General features: G+C 43.5%; 1 protein-coding gene across 6 annotated transcripts in view; it reads right to left on the bottom strand.

Moving 5' to 3' along the window:
* NCAM1 (neural cell adhesion molecule 1) overlaps positions 1 to 22619 on the bottom strand; it is a 792292-nt gene that overhangs the window by 147052 nt on the left and 622621 nt on the right. For all 6 annotated transcript variants that reach the window (XM_078682361.1, XM_078682362.1, XM_078682363.1 and 3 more), the window contains one exon: positions 12557 to 12688. In XM_078682361.1, the coding sequence (XP_078538487.1) occupies positions 12557 to 12688 (132 nt within the window). The remainder of the gene's footprint in view (positions 1 to 12556; positions 12689 to 22619) is intronic.

Genomic DNA, 22619 nt, shown 5'->3' on the forward strand with positions numbered 1-22619 from the left:
GAAGAGAAGTGGGCGGGAAGATCCCCCCCCAAGCTTTATGAGCTTCTACAAATGCAGAAATTCTGCGGTGATGAGGCGCAGCGCTGGCAAGAGATCATTTTAAGGCACAGCTGTGAGCCCATTTCTGGACGGTAGACGAGTTATGATAGTTAATAATGGATTCGTAAAATAGGAGAAAGATGACTTAATAATTGATAGGCACGATGTGCTGACAGTGGAGAAATGCCACAAAGTTTCATTATTCTCTCATTCCTTGCAAGAGCCAGAAAGTAATCGCTTTAAAATTACAAATGAAAGGTTTGCTCCCTTGAGTGCAAGAGCTTTTAGCTCAGACGATTACGCATAGTGGCGGGAAAAAATATGCTTCGGGGGTTTGGCACCAACCAGGCAAACATGGAAGGTATCATTAATCCGACTGACGGGCAATTCGGGCTTAAAGGGACACCTTATGGGGCGTGGTCTGTCCTTTTACATTGCAATTATAAATTCGAGGCTTCGTTTAAATAAAACAATAGCATCTTGTGTATACTACTTCAAGAATACAGGCGCAGTGAAGCACTGTGAGGCAGCTTCAGCTGTGAAACATGCAAGGCTAAGGTGTCTATCACAAGTCCAGGCGGGAAGGAGCAATGTCCGATTTTCAGGATATACATGTAAGATACATTTCAAATCAGATAATTAAAATTGTTCGGAAAATCTGGAATGGGTCCAGCCCTTTTAGACCTAGGCTGGACGTATCTGGTGTACAAATGTTATAGATGGCAAGCACTTACAGGGCACAGGTATGTTTTTTTAGTCCTGGAGTGCGGCATCGCTTGTGGGCCTCACGATATACATGCATTAATTAGGCCAGATATGTTTTCTGGATACTTTACAACATGGCTGACATTTGAAGAAAGGTAAATGTCCTCAATATGTGGGAACATTATTAACACTGATCTGCACAATTAGATTGTAACTAATTTTATATAACGCACAGCACTAATAGAGGACATCTATGGTTGTGGATATTGTTGGGAGGAGGCTCCAACGAAGGTGGTAACAGAATGTTGGATTCATAATCTTCCAGCATATTCTTAGTATTTTGAATGCTCCTTCCAGGCTTCACACTTGGGGGGGAAGTTTTAAAAGAAACGGACGCATTTGTACAGATGCGTCAGTTTCTCTGCACCAGCCTGCGATACCCTTGCTCCACCATGGATGCGCCCTATTTACAATATGGTGCACCATGGTACAAGGATTGACAGTTGTGTCAGAAATTTTGATGTATCTGTTGGCCCAACAGTCACGCATTGCTGGAGCTGTGTCGCAAGCACGACGCAACTCCAGCAATGCATGTTGTGGCCTATACTTATTGTACTGCGTCACTCCTTACGCCTGCTTCAAGCAGGTGTAAGGGCTTCAAGCAGGTGTAAGGTTTTGACGCAGTGGCATCCTAGAAGTGGCGCAGTGAATTCTTGTAGATTTCACGGTGTCACTTTTACGAGGCTTTCCTGCGTGAGAACGCCAACCCTGCATACATTATAACTGACGCAGGTATAATGTGACGCAGGGCTTTACAACGTGACCCATCTCCCTAGATGCGTCACTTTGGAAATTGGCCGCATTGTTTATGCCACTGCTGCATCACAACAGTGACGCAACGGCGGCCCAAAAGTGTTGCAAGGGGCTTGTAAATCTGCAACTGGGTTTTCACCTGCAATGTCGCTCAAGTACCACTAGGTGGCGCCACATGGCTTGAGTCACAACTCCCTTTCCAGACCTGACAATACCAAAGTATATTACGTTCCCATCAGCAGACTGGCATTGGTTATTGATGTTTTTTCCGTGCCCAATAAAGGTGTGCAACAGCCACAAATACAGCAAATTACATATTTGCACACGTTGAGATTTTATGAATTATGGCAATAGTTCATCAGTTAGGATGGAGGAAGGTGAGAAATCCGAGGGATTATCGAATCACCAGAAATATTGCTATCAAAAGGTAACTAACATTTCTTCTGATATATCTTTGTGCAGATTCCTCCCCTTAAGAACAAGCCCAAAGCAGTACTTCCATGGGTGGTGGGAATGAATAGTGCCGATTAACCAAGGAAATCATGAAACACAATTCAGGGAATGAACCCTGAATTGCAAAAGTTTGTCAAGGACAACCACTTAGCTACTCAGCAGAAGTAAGTAACAGAGAGGCCTCTGGAAACAGATGTGGAAGCGGCCTTTGTGGAATGAACACTAATGGGATCTGTAGGGGCTCTCTTGGCCAAGGAATAGCAGATTTTGTAACAAAAGATGACCCAATGTGAAATAATGTGTTTAGTCACAGACTTGTCCTTTTTATGTCCATCAAAGGCTGCAAAAAAGTAGGTCATCAACTGTTGTGTTGCGTGCGGTGAATTTAACAAGACACAGTACATCTAAGGTCCCACCTATGCAGGAGTTCATCCTTCTTGGTTGGAAGGAAAGAATCATTAAAAGGTAATAGATAGACCCGTATCAAATACAGAAACTGCTCTGGGTAAGAATGGTGAGCAGATCCGAAGGACTAATTTATCTTGACAGAAATCTGTGCTGGGCAGACAAACCAATTGGGTCTGATGTTGTCCGACCCTGTGAGCTGAAGTAATCATCACCATCAAAGCTATTTTTAGAGTAAGAGTGTGTCTGGAACACTTCACATCAGAGCGAATGGAAACCCCATCAAGAAAGTCAAAACAAGATTCAAATCCCACTGAGGAACAATAAATGGAGGGGGAATGATTAAGTAGAACAAGCATTTCAGAAAATTCACCACTAGAGAAAATCTAAGCAGGGAAGGTTGGTTAAAAGACATAAAAGAGACAGAGCTCCAACACAGCCTCTAAATGTAGACACCATCAGACCCTGCCATGAGAGAGGCAAAGCAAACCTAAAGACATCAGACATGTGAGAAAGATGTACAAGGATTAATGCCTTCCAACTCACTCCACTGAACAGACATGTTGCAGTGGCATGTATGGATATATTTGGTGGCAGGCTTCTTGGCCACGAAGATTAGATCTGCAACCTTATGAGGAAGGCAAAGCTGTAGCTCGCATTCATAATACTCCATCAAGCGATGACTGAGGGCATTTGCTCTCACACTGAGGGAGCCTGTAAGAAGGGCCACTAATGGGAAGACTCCTCGTCGCTGCCCCCATACCCACAGGTGAATTGTCTCTCAACATGAGGATTACAACCCGACACGGTGCCCTGTCTATTGATAAAATTGTTGTTGGTGGTGTCTTTCACAGCCAGTATTCTGTCCCTGAAATGGAAGAAAGAAAGATATTCAGGGCAGATGGACTTCCTGCGGCTCTGGCACATTTATATGTGGTGCTTTTCTGACCTGCATCAAAGGCCCCAAACCATCGGATCATCCAAATGAGCAGACCAGCCAAGCAAAGAGACATCTCTGATCATGGTAACCTGAGACTGCGCAGATGATACCTCTGACGTTTCGAGGGGTCCATCCATCAAGTTTTGTATGTTTTATTACCAAACTGTCTTTCTAAGCTAGTGGAGTGTGAGTGCTCGGGGTAACGTCAAGCCAATGAAAGACGTGTCGCAGTTTTAAAACTCAGAATGTACAACAGCATTGACCATGATTACCAGCTTTATTTCACTGAAATGAGGAAGAATTGATTGAAGATTGATTAGCTGGGAAAAGTAGCTACCAGCTTTGTTACTTTTTCAGTCATTTCCAGATCCATGGAGGAGAATGAGTACCTATCCCCGTTGCCAAAGATTATTAAACCTGTGTTAGCGTGGTTAAGCTCTAGACAAAGTTTGTCTAGCTCTAAATGTCCAACAGCAACATTTCCAGATCCACAACGTTCCAAGTGTAACGTGAGAACATGATATAAATCTGGGTGTCATACACATCCAAATGCACGGACACCAGACAATTCATAAACAATGCTGATTTAGGTTGAGTGATTGACAGGAGTGCTCACCTAAGTAGTGATGAATCTAGTTCCTGAGAAATTCTCGGACTCTTCCAGTTCATACATTTCTGGGAAAGGCAAGGGGCTTAAAAGGTGGATAGTGTTAACTAGACAAAGTAGCATGGACAAGAGTCACAGAGCGTGTTTGCGATGATAGCAGTGGTGCCAAAGATCTGAATCATCTGAAGGCAGTAGAATGGTGGGACAATGCCGGCTGTTTTGCATAGTCAACGTGCAAGCCACATTGATTTTTTGTGAAACGATGGGATTAGGAGAGAGTTTAGTCATAAAATGAACTTGTTAAATTAGCTGGTGGCACTTGTTAAGAACAAATGATGAAAATGAAGACAAGGGTTCTTACCTGTAATCCTAGTTCTCTTCGGGGATATCTCCATTGAAATCTTAAGCACTGAAAACAGCGCTAATGACTATAAATGGAAATCCCATGAAGGAGAATATGATTGAACAGGAATATTGCTTGCTTCTAGGCACTATAATCAAATCAAAAGGGTACACAGTGTACCAGCCATGCGCCACAGAGAATATGTTTGAGCCATACTGGGAATAAATCCCTCTAGGAAACACCAGTTTGCGAAGAATGTCCAAGCTCACAGAGATAGTAGGAAGGGGAGTGCAAAGCTTGTATTCAAAGAGTTACTGCACTCTTTAATACTCATGGCTCAAATGCCATTTCTGAGCTTCAAGCAACGAGTAACATATAACAAACTCTAGATGAAAAATGGTGGAAAGAAATGGGTGGCTAAATTATGATCATTACATTTTTTTCTCTGGATAACTGAAGTTGTTTTTGATTTCTGCAAAGATGTTGTGACATTTATGAAGAAGCTTGCAAGAAACTGCGTAAACAACCAACAAGCCCAATAACTAGAAGCAGCGCTTGAGACAGACAGTATAGGGCTTAATGACCATGAGGCATATCTTAAGTGGTAGAGGGACATACCTCCACTAACTAAGTAGCTTATTTCCCTGTGGTGCTCTTGGCGATCTGAGAGATGCAGATTTTTGCGCGTTTTTAGTGGTGGTTTGGTCAGAGGCAACAATTAAAATCCTTCAATGTAGGTAAGTGCTTTGAGGTCTCACTTTTTTGTGAAGATGAAGGTATTCCATCTCCAGCAGCAACGTACATCTGCAATTTGAAAGTTTTATTACGCTAGGCAGTCCAACTAATACTCCCTGCATGACAGTGCAAACCACTCCTTCTGGGCTAAACAATCAGCGTTTACTTGCATTTTGGTTTTTAGAAGTGTCTATACTCCACACAATGTCACAGACTGTTTAGTAAAATCTTGGTACTCTTAGAGGAATACATTAAAGTAAGCATCGGCAATATCCCTTAAGTGACTGCTAACTGATCCTGACAGGGGGAGGCAACTGTATAGCAAAGACAACATATCTGATCTTGTTGAGTACTCACCACACACTAAAGTATGGTAAATATTTCAGGAAGGTGGAAGAGGAGTAACCAATACTTTGATCTTTAACAGGCAAAGCCTTCAAAACTTTCTATACTGTTAGGCTTAAAGCTTAGAAGGCTTGACTCCTGCAGCAGAGAGGGCAGGCTTAGCTACAGCCTAGCATTTCATACAGTGTGCGTATTACCTGACTTGCAGTAATGATAGAGCATACAATTTAGAACGGAATATCAGAGTTGAGGAACACTTTCCAATGTGACATGAGATGCCCCTTCATCCCACCTTTCCAGTCAGTTTGTAAGACTTTTTTCTGTACGGCTGTCCCCTTAGAAATTCTTTTCATTCCATTTTACTTTAAATGAAGGCTGAGCAGGGGTTTAATAATAAATAGACACCATTCCACTCAATGCAATGTATAAACATGAAAAAGTAGACATGCTGTCAATGATGGCGAGGGAAAGGGATATTCTGGGCACTAACAATGGATTGAAAAAAAGCATGTGGTTCCTAGTACACATACCTGTCAGCCGAGTGTATTTCAGAGACATTTTTTTCAGGTAAAAGATTAGCCTGGCCTACTAGCTGAAAGATATGGGTCGTCCACAAAAGGCCAGAATTACACTGTTACTGAAATATGACACTGATTGCATGAATACTGATTTGAGAGTCAAGCAACATTACTTGTTATGACTCATAGAATCATCACAACAACAAAGTCAGAAATTAGTTATTAAGTGGGTGCTTCATATTCTCACAAGCCCGCTCTTTTAAGCACAGTTGTGTAGAGACAACTTTGATAACCTCAAGGCCAATGTTTAGAGGCGATTCAAGTGCAGTCCTTTAAATCTTATGTCATAATGTTCATACAGTGTACTAGTTAGCTTTTAGAGTCAATACTGGTGTATTGATCTTGCAGAACTGAAGTTCTCTTTCTGTTGGTAGTGATGCGAACTACTAAAAGACAACAGGTGCATATTTTGAGAAAAAAATGTTTAATATTGTAAAGCCAGTGATAATTTGAAGATATGTATTTCAAAATGTACATTAGAATTATATTCTTTGACAGTAAAGACAGAAAAATGTCCCTGCCATTAAGTTATTGCACTGAAATACAACAAGTTTGTAACTATACTGCAAAACTGAAGATCTTTCTCGCCCAAACAAACCTGTCCAAGGAGGTACTGAGAAGGGAAACTGGGTATATGAAACACATTAATGGAATTACTCCTTAAATCTGATATTCATGTCAAGAGCCGTTAAGGAATGTCAGTCACTATTTCCCTCCCAAACGACATTTGTCCATGGTCTTTCCAACTAAAACGTCTCTTATATTCGGTAAAACGAGATGTGCAAAATGGGGTCAATTTGTAAAACTCTAAAGTGAAAAGCCCCAATTTTAGATAACAGCAACAATTTCGATAATCTCAACTCCATTGCCTTGTGGCCAGAAACTCGGTTAAGAGTTATAAGCAAATTATTTAATATGGGTAAGAAAAAGCTCTTCTGAAACACACCTGGGCAAAGTAGACAACAGTTTGAAAAGAGAGTCACTTGGCCACTGGATCTCAGGCCCTATTTTAACAATTGTTGTGAAAGTACTGCCTCCTCAAATATCTCCCCATATCTCAATGACTACGGATCCTCCTCAGGTTTATGAATACGTCAAATAACCATAACTTTTGGATCTGCTAAAACAGCAGACTACAAACAAAAACGAAGCACCAAAGTCAGTTCTATTTTATGGTTCAAATCAGTTTTTTTCTGATTTCTTCATTAAAAGAATGAACATTAAATTGTTACAAACAAAATTCTTTGCAGTCAAGGGCATCGTCCCAACAGGGCCCAGCCAAGCGAAGGCAATTGCCTGAGTTAGAATAGCAGTCTGTTCTATTTTAACATCTTGCTATCTAATCCTGCCACATTGTCTAGGATTTTTAGAACCTTCAGCTTTTACTTTATACTCAAAGTCTGGAATAACAAAATGTCTACTCCGAATGCTGTTTAGTTCCTAAGTCACAAACCTTTTCAGCGCAAGTCTTTGCTATTTAATATGCTTCATGATCTGAGGATGATGATACTGTGGCATCTCCAGGCAAGGCAACCAATTCCCAGACAGAATACTCTGGCAGAGCCAGTGAATATGACAACAACTTAAATCAAAGAATAAAGAGACAGAGGGAAAGGAAACAAATAAAAGATATGAAGGCACTTACGTGATGAAGATGAGCCTGCGTATCCCCATGGACGGACCACAGATGAAAAGAAAAGACAGAGACACACCAAAATAAAGAGATGTATGTGAGATGAAGCTAAATGACAGAGAAAGTCAGGTTGGAAACAGAGGCTGAACTACCACTTCATTTCTGGACAAGTTTCCTGCTTTCGTATCACATTGGGGTGATACACGGTTGTGCATGTGGCTCCTCTTTCCTTAACTACTGTGGTGTTTATGATATCATACTTTGCACACAAACTCCGCAATTATTTATTTAAAATTTATACGTCAAGCAATGACAAAATGTAAGAGAGAAAGTAAACCTTTTTTGGGAAACAAAAGCAAACAATTATGTAATGAAGCCTTAACACACTCAGATGTTGACTTTAGTATTTGGGATTCTAGTTGAAATTATTTCCTAGTTACAGTACCACAAACCTTCGCAAAACACACGTCTGTGTATCTCTCTTCAATTTGGACTTCAGTTTCTCCTAATCCTTCAATTCTATAGTGTTATTCGGGTACTACTTCTGTTTTCCTTAAATTCAAATTGTTAAGCACTACCTCCTCAGAGGTCGCTTTTGGAAACTCAACAGTAGCTTGCTGAGTATGTGTATAGTCACTGAGAGTGCATACACAAAGGAGTGTGTGTGCCTTCACAAAGGCATATGCTTATGTCCGAAAACACCGCCACTTAAGCCTGCCAGGAATTCAAAAAAGGAGCCCGAAAGGCGTAAATAGGACCAATAACTGCAGAGGTCTCTAGCACAAGCTGTGGTTAGGCTTATAAAATCTGTAAGCGCTCACAAACTTGTTTGCTACTGAGCATTCACAAACTTTAGTCTGACCCTTACCCACTGTGGAAATGGTCTGCAATTTAATGTAGCAAATGGCTTGAGCAACTGCTCTTTTAAGAAGGGAAGAGGAACCCCTCATCATGCTGGCAACATTCAAACCAGGGAGGAGATGTAGAACAGATTTTTCCATGAGGGAAAATATCTCCCTGTGGAGTGAAAGAAAAAAAATGTGCAGTTGCACATTGGGCATCATTATCTCAGTGCCTAAGTATAGGTTAATTAGATTACACACTGGGAAAATGAGAACCCAAGAAAAACGTAATATTATGTTCCCCGTAGTATGCTTAGAAACTGCTTCTGGTACAGCTTTACTGATATGCTACTTGGGTCTGTTTATAAATTCCAAAAGGTAATATACATCTGCACCCATTCATAGAAGTACTTGTAAAGATATAGATTTATAGAATAAAAGGTCATATTTTATCCAACTGGAGTAACCATAAAATTGTTGGGTGATCTGCAGTAGGACCAAACACTGGTGCTCGCTGTAACTTTTGAACTGAAAGTGACATCTTCTTCTGCACAATCCTCCGTGGTTGCCACTGGATAATCATGCAATCATGAATTTAGTTTCAAAGTGTTGTGATGTTTTAAATAGATTCCGACTAAGCCAAAATTCTGCAGTGAGGATTACTAAATGTCTCCCAGTAAAACACTATGGAGTGCCTCCTAAGTCATACTGATAGTAGCAAGGTTTTATAAACTCTTTGAAACAAGTTCGCTATTTCTTCACAACATCTGGTAGACAGGGGTATTCTGCTACCCTCAACTAAAATTCATAATGCCTCTAAAAAACCTAAGTTTGTCAGGTTAATGCCTGGATCCTCTACAGACCAGCACATTCAGACTATGAATCCCACAGTGTGTGAAATACATTTCATTCTCAAACCACACATACATTTTCTCTGTGGAAAATCTAGACCTGGAGGAAATTTAATGTATATACATGTTTCTATTAAGGCACTTCAATTGATATTGCAAATAAGAAAATATATAAAAATGCTTTGGCCAAGCTCAATAGGTCACTACGTATTTTGAGGACTTTGGAGGGGCTGCTGCTTTAAGAGCAATTGTAATTTACAAGAAAGGTGTTTCCAGCGAGGTCAATGTTATTAATGAGGTTATTCCAGATTATATAGTTATAGTAGATGTTACCATTAGGAAAGTACAGAGGTAGAAATAGTTGAGCATAGAAAAGAAAGGGGTTTCATTTAGAGAGCTAAAACTGGTGAAAAATCATGAAATGAGTGATAGTTCAGCCACAGAACACATAGTGAGATACATTACCTAAAACTGATTGTAAAATTTGACACATAATGTAGATCATGCACAGAGCTCATAAACATGAATATTCCAGAAATGTTAGTAAAGTTGTTTTGACCCAAGAGTGTATTTCCTTAGCCAAATGTATTTATTCATGGTTTCTGTAGCCTGGTAATATAATGTCTTGCAGTTAAGCTGGGCGGGTGGGTCGGAGGGTGCTGGGTTAAGAAACTGAGATCCAGAGTTGAGTTAAGGATTCCATTGCAACTAACCTTTGTTCCAAATGCTTCGAAAGCTGCTGTGCTAAGTTGAAGAGACGTCCTTTTTAGCAAAGGTTGTCGGCACTGTGATACCAAGTATAATCTCTCAAATGTCAAAAAATAAGCACTGCAAAATGATTAATAGGAGAAATGTCCTTATTTTGACAGTATTCCATAATGTGGCATATATGTCTGGTACTTACAGGCTACATTTCCCATCAACAAGTTTCCCTGTGAAAGGCAATTTATGATACATTTATTTTGATCATTTACATCACATGGGCTACGTTGCTTAGCCCAGAAATACCGGGTTTGACATCGTTTCCATTACAGTTGAATTCACCATTAATTCTTGCATTTGTCGGAATTCTGATCATTCCGTGTGATTTCATTTTATTCAAATCAACAGAATATGTAACCGAATAACTATGCATGCAATATCTGTGTATGAAAAGGTACGGTTAGAATGTGAATGATCTTATGGCACAGACAACCCTGAAACAAGATCTTTCAAGAGAAGGAACACTTTGAGACTTTCAGACATCGTCCTTTAAAATACATTTAAATATGAAAGATTTCTTATGAATGGAAACCAGAGATAAGTTAAACCCCTCATCATGCTGGCAAACGTGAAAGTGCGCAGCAGTCACATAGGATGTATTATAATACAACTGCGCATGGTGGTTAATATTTATGAAAAATGTGTTAAGGAATCACTTTAGCAACTAGACAAAGATGTACATTTGGAGAAGCATGAAGGACTATCAGGACGAAAAGTCAGAAAGAGTGGGTAAAATTGGCCAAGTTAAGAAGCAAGCGTAATGTGGACATACAGTGACAGGTGCATGATGCTGAATGGAGTTGGGATAAGAAATGTCAAAAAGGGTAGAGAAAAAAACACTTGAAAAGTAAGGCGAAGAGCTACAGATGCACATCAGAAGGACACATGAAGTTGATATGGATGCAAAAGGAAGGAGAACTGGCCAAGTTTACAAACCTTACCGTTGATAACTATAGGAGGCAAACATGGATTTAGGGATGTATACGCAATCAATAATAGCAGGTGCAGTCACTACAGAGACAGAGCAGAGTCTGGTGAAATTGGGAAAGGCAAATCCAATCCTGCTCTGGAACAGTGGAGAAGGAAGGGGGCTGAAACTATAGTTGAACCATCCTGACCATAGTGGCTCACAACTCAGAACAACAACAATCACCATGAGAAAAACTGGCTTGAAGATTTTACGGAAGCATGTATTTTCAAGGGGCATCATCACTCAGCAATCTAAAAAAGGTCAATTAAGCTGGTGACCACAATAATATATCAGGTAACATACACAATGTGCGTAGAGATCGAAATAGCTTTAATCTCCTTTCAATCCAACTCCTCACGACATGTGCCTTAGAACTGAAGCCTGGATTGTAAACTGGGTTTGAAAAGTGATGAGTGTTACGCAGCAAAGACTACTGGTTAGCTTAGTGCATGCAACAGAAGAGACGCAAGAAATGCGGATGTCAAAGGGACTGCTTGTGAATTCTTTGACAGCATAGCAGAAGAGCAGAGAGATAGGTTGTTAATTTGCAGACCATCTTAACGTTGTTGAAAGAAGTGATGAGCTGAGCAAAGTTGAAAGATGCGGAGAGAAGTACATGATATGTTGCACCGGTCACGGATACAACAATCTGGCTTAAATTAAGCCAAGTGCAAAGGCTGCATTTTCAGACAAAGAAAACCAGAGGAGTAGTCAAAGCATCAACAGTGCGCATACAGGATCTCTATTAATTGGAGTAAACCTCTGCATATCCGTATCAGGGGACTACAGGGGTGATGACAAGCAGAATCATAAGAGTGATGAGGCTGCATTATAATTCCCGACTACGCAGGTCATACCTCTGGAAGAAGCCCCATTTGGAGATAGTACAAGGACAGGATACAGACATGGTGACTATTTTAGACAACATGTCCCATTAGGAAAGAATACACAAAACATATGAACTCTGAAAAAACAAAGAAGGACAAAGAGAAGGCTGAAGCCATGCATATCCCTAAGGGCAATAATCAATGCAGAGAAGGCAGCAATGCCTGTAAGTGTGCCCAGAAATACCAAGGACATACCCTGGGGAAGAAGAAACGGTGAAATCATGGCTAACACTAGACATCGTAGTGAATCTGTATCAGTAGTGGGCACAGTCTGGCACACTTATATGCTAACATACATCAATATATAGGGTGCTTGTGAACATTTTACACAGCTTTTTCTAACGCCCACCCCGTCCATCCCTCCTTGTTTTTTGTAAAAGCTTATGTGTATATGCAACAAATATTCTTTGGTCAGATCATGTGTGCCCCCATAAGATAATACACCATCCCTCATATGACCTAAGACGTTAAAATACCTTTGAAATGCAGTACAAACAATAACTTTGTTGTTAAAAAAGTTTCAACTGAGCTGCAGGCAGTAAACCAGAATTACTCCCGGTCGACCAAACTTGGCGTGCCTTTACCACAGGTCCCCCGAGAGATCAAGGGGTTGCATTTGTGGATCCCAAGGAGATGCACTTTACTTACGGACTGGTTCCGTTTTGAACTCCGATACCGGGCTGTACTCTCCCAGGCCTTTGCCGTTGATGGCAGACAGTCGCACTGCATACACTGTCTCTGGTTTCAGGCCCACAATCGTGATTGCATTTTCAATGCTCGCTGTGGAAAAGAGTACATTATATTCTGTGACAATGCTATTGCAATCAAGTATTGAAAGTAAAAACAAAGCAGACTAGGAAGTGCTCTAATGCGAGGGCACCATAAGTCGCAATGGAGCAAGACAGAGAAAAAGCAGTAATTTTAACTTTCAGCACACACCGCATATTATCAAAGGCACTGTAAAGCAAGGCACACATTTCATCTTTAGTCCTTTACTTGCAGTTTTTGCAAAATGATGTTATGAAAACATCTGTATGAATAAATTATATATATATATATATATATATATATATATATATATATATATATATATATTCACGCTCCAAGGTTGTCCACCTTATGAGTAGCACGCGAGCAGCAGCTTTATTTATGTGTAGGTGAGGACGGGGATCCGCTCGTAGACGCCGCTCCGTAATGGATCTGCCCGACGCGTTTCGAAGCTCCATCTGCTTCTCTTCAGGGGCTTTAACGGAAGCGGTGTGCGCACCCGTTACACTTCTCCAATTTCATATAACTCACCCGCCAATGGGAGGCTCCAATGAGACTTCTGGGAAGTGTAGTCCATACAGGACTTGATTGTGTGCTTTCCGCACTACACTTCCCAGAAGTCTCATTGGAGCCTCCCATTGGCGGGTGAGTTATATGAAATTGGAGAAGTGTAACGGGTGCGCACACCGCTTCCGTTAAAGCCCCTGAAGAGAAGCAGATGGAGCTTCGAAACGCGTCGGGCAGATCCATTACGGAGCGGCGTCTACGAGCGGATCCCCGTCCTCACCTACACATATATAAAGCTGCTGCTCGCGTGCTACTCATAAGGTGGACAACCTTGGAGCGTGAATCTATATGCGGCAGTCCAGCCGCAGAGTATGCACCACCCCGTTAACGTGGGGGTCACGGCAGTGAAGTAGCAGCCGTACATGGGATCGAGGACGGGCCCACTCGTGGAGTCCATACAGGACTTGATTGTGTGCTTTCCGCACTACACTTCCCAGAAGTCTCATTGGAGCCTCCCATTGGCGGGTGAGTTATATGAAATTGGAGAAGTGTAACGGGTGCGCACACCGCTTCCGTTAAAGCCCCTGAAGAGAAGCAGATGGAGCTTCGAAACGCGTCGGGCAGATCCATTACGGAGCGGCGTCTACGAGCGGATCCCCGTCCTCACCTACACATATATAAAGCTGCTGCTCGCGTGCTACTCATAAGGTGGACAACCTTGGAGCGTGAATCTATATGCGGCAGTCCAGCCGCAGAGTATGCACCACCCCGTTAACGTGGGGGTCACGGCAGTGAAGTAGCAGCCGTACATGGGATCGAGGACGGGCCCACTCGTGGAGTCCATACAGGACTTGATTGTGTGCTTTCCGCACTACACTTCCCAGAAGTCTCATTGGAGCCTCCCATTGGCGGGTGAGTTATATGAAATTGGAGAAGTGTAACGGGTGCGCACACCGCTTCCGTTAAAGCCCCTGAAGAGAAGCAGATGGAGCTTCGAAACGCGTCGGGCAGATCCATTACGGAGCGGCGTCTACGAGCGGATCCCCGTCCTCACCTACACATATATAAAGCTGCTGCTCGCGTGCTACTCATAAGGTGGACAACCTTGGAGCGTGAATCTATATGCGGCAGTCCAGCCGCAGAGTATGCACCACCCCGTTAACGTGGGGGTCACGGCAGTGAAGTAGCAGCCGTACATGGGATCGAGGACGGGCCCACTCGTGGAGTCCATACAGGACTTGATTGTGTGCTTTCCGCACTACACTTCCCAGAAGTCTCATTGGAGCCTCCCATTGGCGGGTGAGTTATATGAAATTGGAGAAGTGTAACGGGTGCGCACACCGCTTCCGTTAAAGCCCCTGAAGAGAAGCAGATGGAGCTTCGAAACGCGTCGGGCAGATCCATTACGGAGCGGCGTCTACGAGCGGATCCCCGTCCTCACCTACACATATATAAAGCTGCTGCTCGCGTGCTACTCATAAGGTGGACAACCTTGGAGCGTGAATCTATATGCGGCAGTCCAGCCGCAGAGTATGCACCACCCCGTTAACGTGGGGGTCATGGCAGTGAAGTAGCAGCCGTACATGGGATCGAGGACGGGCCCACTCGTGGAGTCCATACAGGACTTGATTGTGTGCTTTCCGCACTACACTTCCCAGAAGTCTCATTGGAGCCTCCCATTGGCGGGTGAGTTATATGAAATTGGAGAAGTGTAACGGGTGCGCACACCGCTTCCGTTAAAGCCCCTGAAGAGAAGCAGATGGAGCTTCGAAACGCGTCGGGCAGATCCATTACGGAGCGGCGTCTACGAGCGGATCCCCGTCCTCACCTACACATATATAAAGCTGCTGCTTGCGTGCTACTCATAAGGTGGACAACCTTGGAGCGTGAATCTATATGCGGCAGTCCAGCCGCAGAGTATGCACCACCCCGTTAACGTGGGGGTCACGGCAGTGAAGTAGCAGCCGTACATGGGATCGAGGACGGGCCCACTCGTGGAGTCCATACAGGACTTGATTGTGTGCTTTCCGCACTACACTTCCCAGAAGTCTCATTGGAGCCTCCCATTGGCGGGTGAGTTATATGAAATTGGAGAAGTGTAACGGGTGCGCACACCGCTTCCGTTAAAGCCCCTGAAGAGAAGCAGATGGAGCTTCGAAACGCGTCGGGCAGATCCATTACGGAGCGGCGTCTACGAGCGGATCCCCGTCCTCACCTACACATATATAAAGCTGCTGCTCGCGTGCTACTCATAAGGTGGACAACCTTGGAGCGTGAATCTATATGCGGCAGTCCAGCCGCAGAGTATGCACCACCCCGTTAACGTGGGGGTCACGGCAGTGAAGTAGCAGCCGTACATGGGATCGAGGACGGGCCCACTCGTGGAGTCCATACAGGACTTGATTGTGTGCTTTCCGCACTACACTTCCCAGAAGTCTCATTGGAGCCTCCCATTGGCGGGTGAGTTATATGAAATTGGAGAAGTGTAACGGGTGCGCACACCGCTTCCGTTAAAGCCCCTGAAGAGAAGCAGATGGAGCTTCGAAACGCGTCGGGCAGATCCATTACGGAGCGGCGTCTACGAGCGGATCCCCGTCCTCACCTACACATATATAAAGCTGCTGCTCGCGTGCTACTCATAAGGTGGACAACCTTGGAGCGTGAATCTATATGCGGCAGTCCAGCCGCAGAGTATGCACCACCCCGTTAACGTGGGGGTCACGGCAGTGAAGTAGCAGCCGTACATGGGATCGAGGACGGGCCCACTCGTGGAGTCCATACAGGACTTGATTGTGTGCTTTCCGCACTACACTTCCCAGAAGTCTCATTGGAGCCTCCCATTGGCGGGTGAGTTATATGAAATTGGAAAAGTGTAACGGGTGCGCACACCGCTTCCGTTAAAGCCCCTGAAGAGAAGCAGATGGAGCTTCGAAACGCGTCGGGCAGATCCATTACGGAGCGGCGTCTACGAGCGGATCCCCGTCCTCACCTACACATATATAAAGCTGCTGCTCGCGTGCTACTCATAAGGTGGACAACCTTGGAGCGTGAATCTATATGCGGCAGTCCAGCCGCAGAGTATGCACCACCCCGTTAACGTGGGGGTCACGGCAGTGAAGTAGCAGCCGTACATGGGATCGAGGACGGGCCCACTCGTGGAGTCCATACAGGACTTGATTGTGTGCTTTCCGCACTACACTTCCCAGAAGTCTCATTGGAGCCTCCCATTGGCGGGTGAGTTATATGAAATTGGAGAAGTGTAACGGGTGCGCACACCGCTTCCGTTAAAGCCCCTGAAGAGAAGCAGATGGAGCTTCGAAACGCGTCGGGCAGATCCATTACGGAGCGGCGTCTACGAGCGGATCCCCGTCCTCACCTACACATATATAAAGCTGCTGCTCGCGTGCTACTCATAAGGTGGACAACCTTGGAGCGTGAATCTATATGCGGCAGTCCAGCCGCAGAGTATGCACCACCCCGTTAACGTGGGGGTCACGGCAGTGAAGTAGCAGCCGTACATGGGATCGAGGACGGGCCCACTCGTGGAGTCCATACAGGACTTGATTGTGTGCTTTCCGCACTACACTTCCCTGAAGTCTCATTGGAGCCTCCCATTGGCGGGTGAGTTATATGAAATTGGAGAAGTGTAACGGGTGCGCACACCGCTTCCGTTAAAGCCCCTGAAGAGAAGCAGATGGAGCTTCGAAACGCGTCGGGCAGATCCATTACGGAGCGGCGTCTACGAGCGGATCCCCGTCCTCACCTACACATATATAAAGCTGCTGCTCGCGTGCTACTCATAAGGTGGACAACCTTGGAGCGTGAATATATATATATATATATATATATATATATATATATATAATTTCAATTGGGGCAGGGATTTGATTTATCTGTATCTACTCAAAACGTGCACTGTGCGTAACATTTGTGTTTGACTCGGCCCACCCACTGCTAGTTGACAACGTTTAGAGATCTTGTTGCTGTGAAAAGGATATTCCGCCATTAAAAGCTTTTAACAAAGCATTTCAAAGGCAAAGGACTACTCCCTTAGCCCTTTCCACTTTCTTTCTCCTACGTCAGATTAAGACTCACTATTTACATAAAAATCAAAGATTCATCTAGCTTTTCCCTTTCTTGTTTTTAGGTCGATCCTAGCAGCGCGCATGCGCTGCTCTGCGAGGTATGCTGTATTTAGGGTGCTTAGGCCACAGACACCACTTTCCATTTGTTCTTTTGTGTGCCTATCTGAATTCCTGCTTTTTAATTGGTAAAACGTTGCTCTATGTCCCGCAGTTGGGTGTGTTTTTCACTTTGTGGCAACTGTCCTTGTTACAAGTCCTCTTACTATTTGTTTTATTTATCTTTTGGTCCGCGCACTCATTTATTCACTGATTTAGTCCAGAGCCGTAAACACAACTTCAAACATGGCTGCGCTATATTTTTCAACACTTTATTTGATAAGGTTACGGATGCCTAGACAGCAAGCATGAGAGGCCTGCCGGGGAGAACAGGACCATTTTGCCAGCGCAAACTAGCCGAGCTACGGCATGCTGCTCTCTTCAGTAAAGTAAGAAAAGTCTTCTGGAAATGCTGGTATTGCATGAGCTTTCATCAAAACACATTGCGCTAGATGCATTTAGTCGCTGGCTTCCTACACCATCAGCTCTGCCAATTATTGCACAAGGCAAGAACTGTGTTGGTCGATCACAAAATCCTGCGAGCACACCCATGCAAAGTCCAAAGGCTTAAGAAATCAAGAATGCAAAAGCATCTATCTATCCCAAGGCCCACAAGTTATATTTACAGTTGCATATGCAGAGAACATATGGTACCATACTCTCTGTAACTCAAATATCTAAAGGAACTGTATTTTGTTAAGTGATGTTGGCAGTGCTCTGGTTATAAGAGCTTTTTACAAGCAAGCTTAAACAAGCATTTACAATGCAATGGTTTCGCCTTTGGAAAAGTTTGATCTATTGGCATTGTAAATGACAAAATTTGTGTTTATGTGTTGGTTTTGAAAACAGATAAATAAATGGCATTGTCATTTACATTGCCATTAGCTTAATCTCTCGCAAATGTGAGACCTATTGCATTTCATTTCGCTGCCTGACATTCGGAAAAGAAAAATGGTGGTGAAGCACCACTTTGAGATGAAATTGATGTATACTTCAAGAAGACAATAACTTCACAGCACATGCACGTACTAAAAGTTATATGATAATGTAAGGCTTTTACACAAATGGCTTGGTATAATGTCCCCCAGGTGTACATGTAGGAAGGAGTGTGGCCCCACACTACATAAATAGTGGATAGATTAAGTGATTTGCCCAAAATCATGTGATGTTGAGCAGACGTCAGGACTTGAACCTGGTGGAGCCGAAATTCGAGAGGGAGATATTAATCGGAAGTAATACTACAAGTGGCTTGGTATATGCTGTATATGTTCTAAAAAACAACAATAAAAAATATTTTAAAAGAATAGTAGACTTCTGAATCACCCCCTCCCTTTGACAAATATAAAACTCCAAGGGAATTGGTCTGCTGCGCACATCACAGATATGAGTTTAGCAAGAGTATCTCAGACTTCAATCACTCCACAGTCGATAACCTGAATACCTATAACTTGCGAAATATGAACACGTTATTTTACGGGAGCTTAAGAAATTGCAAACATGCCGTAGCGAAATAAAAAGCAAGGTATCATTAGAATCAAAAATAGCTAATGTTATTGGATAAAGAAACAAAAATGTATAAGTGCTTTCGTAAACTGGTTAATCTCCAGAATTGGATACCAGGACTCGCTTGTAAAATAGAATCAAAGGGATCAACCTAGAATTGTTCTGAACGTGAGAGGAACAGCGAAGACTTCCTCTGGTATTGTATGGGAAAACAGATCTGCGTTTTCTGGTGTATAGGGAGCTCATGAGGAGGTCCACAGCAGAAGCACAAAAAAGTAACTTCACCTAATTTTAAGAGGATTAAACATACTTGGACAATGAGGGATCTCGCTAAATATAATTAAGAAAGTAAACAATGGGTATTTAAAATAACTTGGACATCGACTAACCTGACAAATAAGATTATGGAAGGAGAAAGTGTGGCTTATGGCAAACACATCACTTGCTGAAATCAAAAACACGAGCCACCCTGACTGGGCCAGTTCAAGTTACCCGTCCAGAGCACTTACATGCGTTTCAGCTGTCAGCATATGATGGGACATTGTCAGGCCACAACAGTCCTTAGTTAATTTTGTTTTCATTTGTTGCGCAAAGACTACTGCCGAAAGTAAAATGGAAACCGGAAGCGCGTCATTTGCCCGGTTCCCTCTACCTATGCTACCCATCGGAGCAGGCGGATCACGAGAGCGCGCCTATCGTCACTGGTATAGGGAGCAGCTGACAATGACAAGCTAGTCAGGTTACCCAGCCCGGAAGAGCGGCTGGATGTACTACTCCTGCAGAAAGAAACGAAAGTAACTGTAACCACAGAGGTTCTTCTAAAGTCCGAGTTTGAAATTCATTAAAAATAAGTCACCAGGACGTGCTTGTCTACATTTGGGAAAGCACAAATAAGGAAATTAATGTAAGCGAGAATTTCAAAAACTTTACCAGGACGTAACATTTGGGAAAGCACAGAAAGGAAATGTAAGTGAGAATTTCATTTCCTTGTTCATTTATAATAGAGTAGGGAAATGTTATGATGTTCGAAATAAAAAACAAAGTGGAATAAATATAAATAGTTGTCTTAACTTGCTTCCAGGACAGTGTTTGGGGGCAGTGTGACAGAGGGATAGGAGAGAGTTATTTGTGTTGTAAATGACAATGACAAGTAACATGACGTTTCAGTCATAGGTTCGGTCTTTATTGTGGTGTGCGTGCGGCTGTCTGCTGATTGGATCGCATCGAACCTGCCCCTTTAAACGCAGTCCTTCGCAGATGAGCCATTTACAGCAGCAGATGCCACTCAGTGACCCAGAATGTACGGCATATAACAGAACAGACGCAGGAACTAAAACTGCACACCACGAATGAACTCACTCGGGGCACAAGATGAGCTGATAAGCATAGACTGCAGCAGGGGCCACTTGCAAACCTACCTGAACGTTAACGCAAGAAGCGCTGCGGTCATCAGATTCGAGAGAAGTTAGAAACAAGGTCAATTTGAGATTCGGGGCGTGTTTTTTGCCCTCTCCCCTTCCCATTGGCTGGAAGGTAAAATTCCAGCCAATGGGAAGAGGAGAGGGCGGGACTTTAAAAAAGACCCAGAAACGCCCCCGAATCGCGTCAAGGCGGGCCCTGAACTGAGTGACGCTCCTCTCTTCCAATGGCTGGCCAGCATTTACGAGGCCAGCCAATGGAGAAGAGGGGCGTGTTCAGGCCCCCATACTACACACATAAGATTTTGGCTCCGCCCACTGCTTACGCAGTGCGACGGTAGCCGAAACCTAAAAACGCATATGCAGAAAAGAAGTGGAAGGATGACAGCCATTCTAATGCCGCGGACAAACCGCTCCAGGACTCGCATCAGGATTTTGAGTTATTGGAAAAATGTTGTCTGTGCTCTTCCGCAGTATTTGCAATCACTGGAGGGGCAGGCGGAGGGTGTGGAAGACGCAATCCCACTTTCTGCAGGCTTATTTTTTTCTGGTGCTCCAAGAGCCCCAGGTGGCACTGCTGCGTCTGTAAATCCAACTCTCTCCTGCCAGCACCTCCGCCACTTGTGCTTCCCGTGTCTGCTCACACACAGTCCCCCAGCTCCTAGCACTCCCAGAGGCCAGCCATCAATTACTTCCTGCTTGTAAGGCAAAGCTAAATCATATTCTTTTTCAGAAAAGAAGTTGCCTTTTTATTTCAGTCTAGGTGTAAACAACAAATTCCTCCATTTGATTCAAAGATGTCAAGTCGTCAGAAAATGTTGTTTAATTCATGTTTGCAGAGGGAGCCGTGGGGGAAGGGAGACCTGCTGGAGGGACGTTGATCAAGAAGCATTCGTCATCTATTTGAAGTACTCACATTAAAGAAAATACAGTTTTCACTCATTTCTTACCAAGTGTTTTCACTGTATTTTCACCCATCTTTTTTTTCTGCCTTTTAACTATTAGTGGGCCTTTGTTTTTTGCCTTGTTCTCGTTTTTGTGAATTGTCACACATTTTCTTTACCTGTTGTGCCCTTGTCTTTTGCTTCACACCGTGAGTTGGCTCTCGATGCCCCACCCTTTCTGCAATCACCCTCCCTCCTCCTCACCGCTCTTTACCTGCTTAAGTGCCTTTTTCCACACTCTTTTCCACAATGGCGGCCTTCCCAGCCCGCACTCCACCCACTGCACTATTCACCATCCTTAGCTTCTATGATTACTATTTATTAAGAAGTAAAATCATATGTAAGCCTTCATTTCTTTTCTTTCAGAGTGAAATATAAAATGTAAGCAAAGTGCTCAATGCCTGTTGCAAATAATTGAATACTGCCCTTTTCCCTATTTATCCCAAGCCAAGCTTGCCAGAGCCTGTAGTCTCCTCTCAGCTTCTACCCTGCAAAAGCTGAAATAGGAGGGCAACAATTAGTAGATAGTGTGCAGCATGGTCAAATACTTACAAGGTCCCAAAGGCGAGACCTTTTGGCTATGCCAATGCTTGTCGTATCTTAGATTCACACTTGCCAACGTCCAGGCCAGCAGAGTGAACCCTGCCACACCCTCAGGGATAAAATGGCTCAATCACCCAGTTCCAAGAATGACCCACCTCTCATCAATTTCACTCACTTCAGCATTCTGTACTAATCATTAGCCAGAATTGTGTTACTGTACTGTACTGTAACACCAGTCCTCTAGTTTTGGTAATTTTCATACATTCACAAGGTTGAATCAAACCCCGTCACCAAGCTGAGTATTTCCGCTTTTAAAATAACAATAAACAGTGTTTAAATAGTCAGTTACCTGTAGTTAGGTCCTAGCATTAGCGCTTGGTGAATGAGCCCGCTTTTCAATGTAGCTGCACAGCAAACATCTGGAAGAAGCACATCTGCACACAGTACAACTGTTGCAGACATGCTTCTGTTGGAATGCACCATCACCCTACCTCCAAGGAGATGCTTAGCTGTCTTACAAAAAAAAGTATGCAGGCCGGTCAGCAGGCAATGTCCTGCTTATAAGGGTGTGGGCCCTGCCCAGGTAGCCTAAAGGGACAAAGTTTGTTGGATGTTCTTATATCCTTAGTTTTGTCCATGTAAAATCTGAAGTACCAGCAAACATCTAAAAAAGGTAGTGTTCGCTCAACCAATTTGCTTTTTGATTTGTATTTGCAGATTAAATCTTTTAGATGTTCTTTCTAAAACAGCATGAAAATATCCTATGTCATCCGGCAGTGAGTCTTCTGGTTGTGGAGCAGCTGGTGGGGAAATAGGTGCTAAATAACCATGCTATTCTGAACCACAG

Source organism: Lissotriton helveticus, chromosome 3_1 (assembly GCF_964261635.1).
Source record: "Lissotriton helveticus chromosome 3_1, aLisHel1.1, whole genome shotgun sequence".
Taxonomy (NCBI): Eukaryota; Metazoa; Chordata; class Amphibia; order Caudata; family Salamandridae; genus Lissotriton; species Lissotriton helveticus.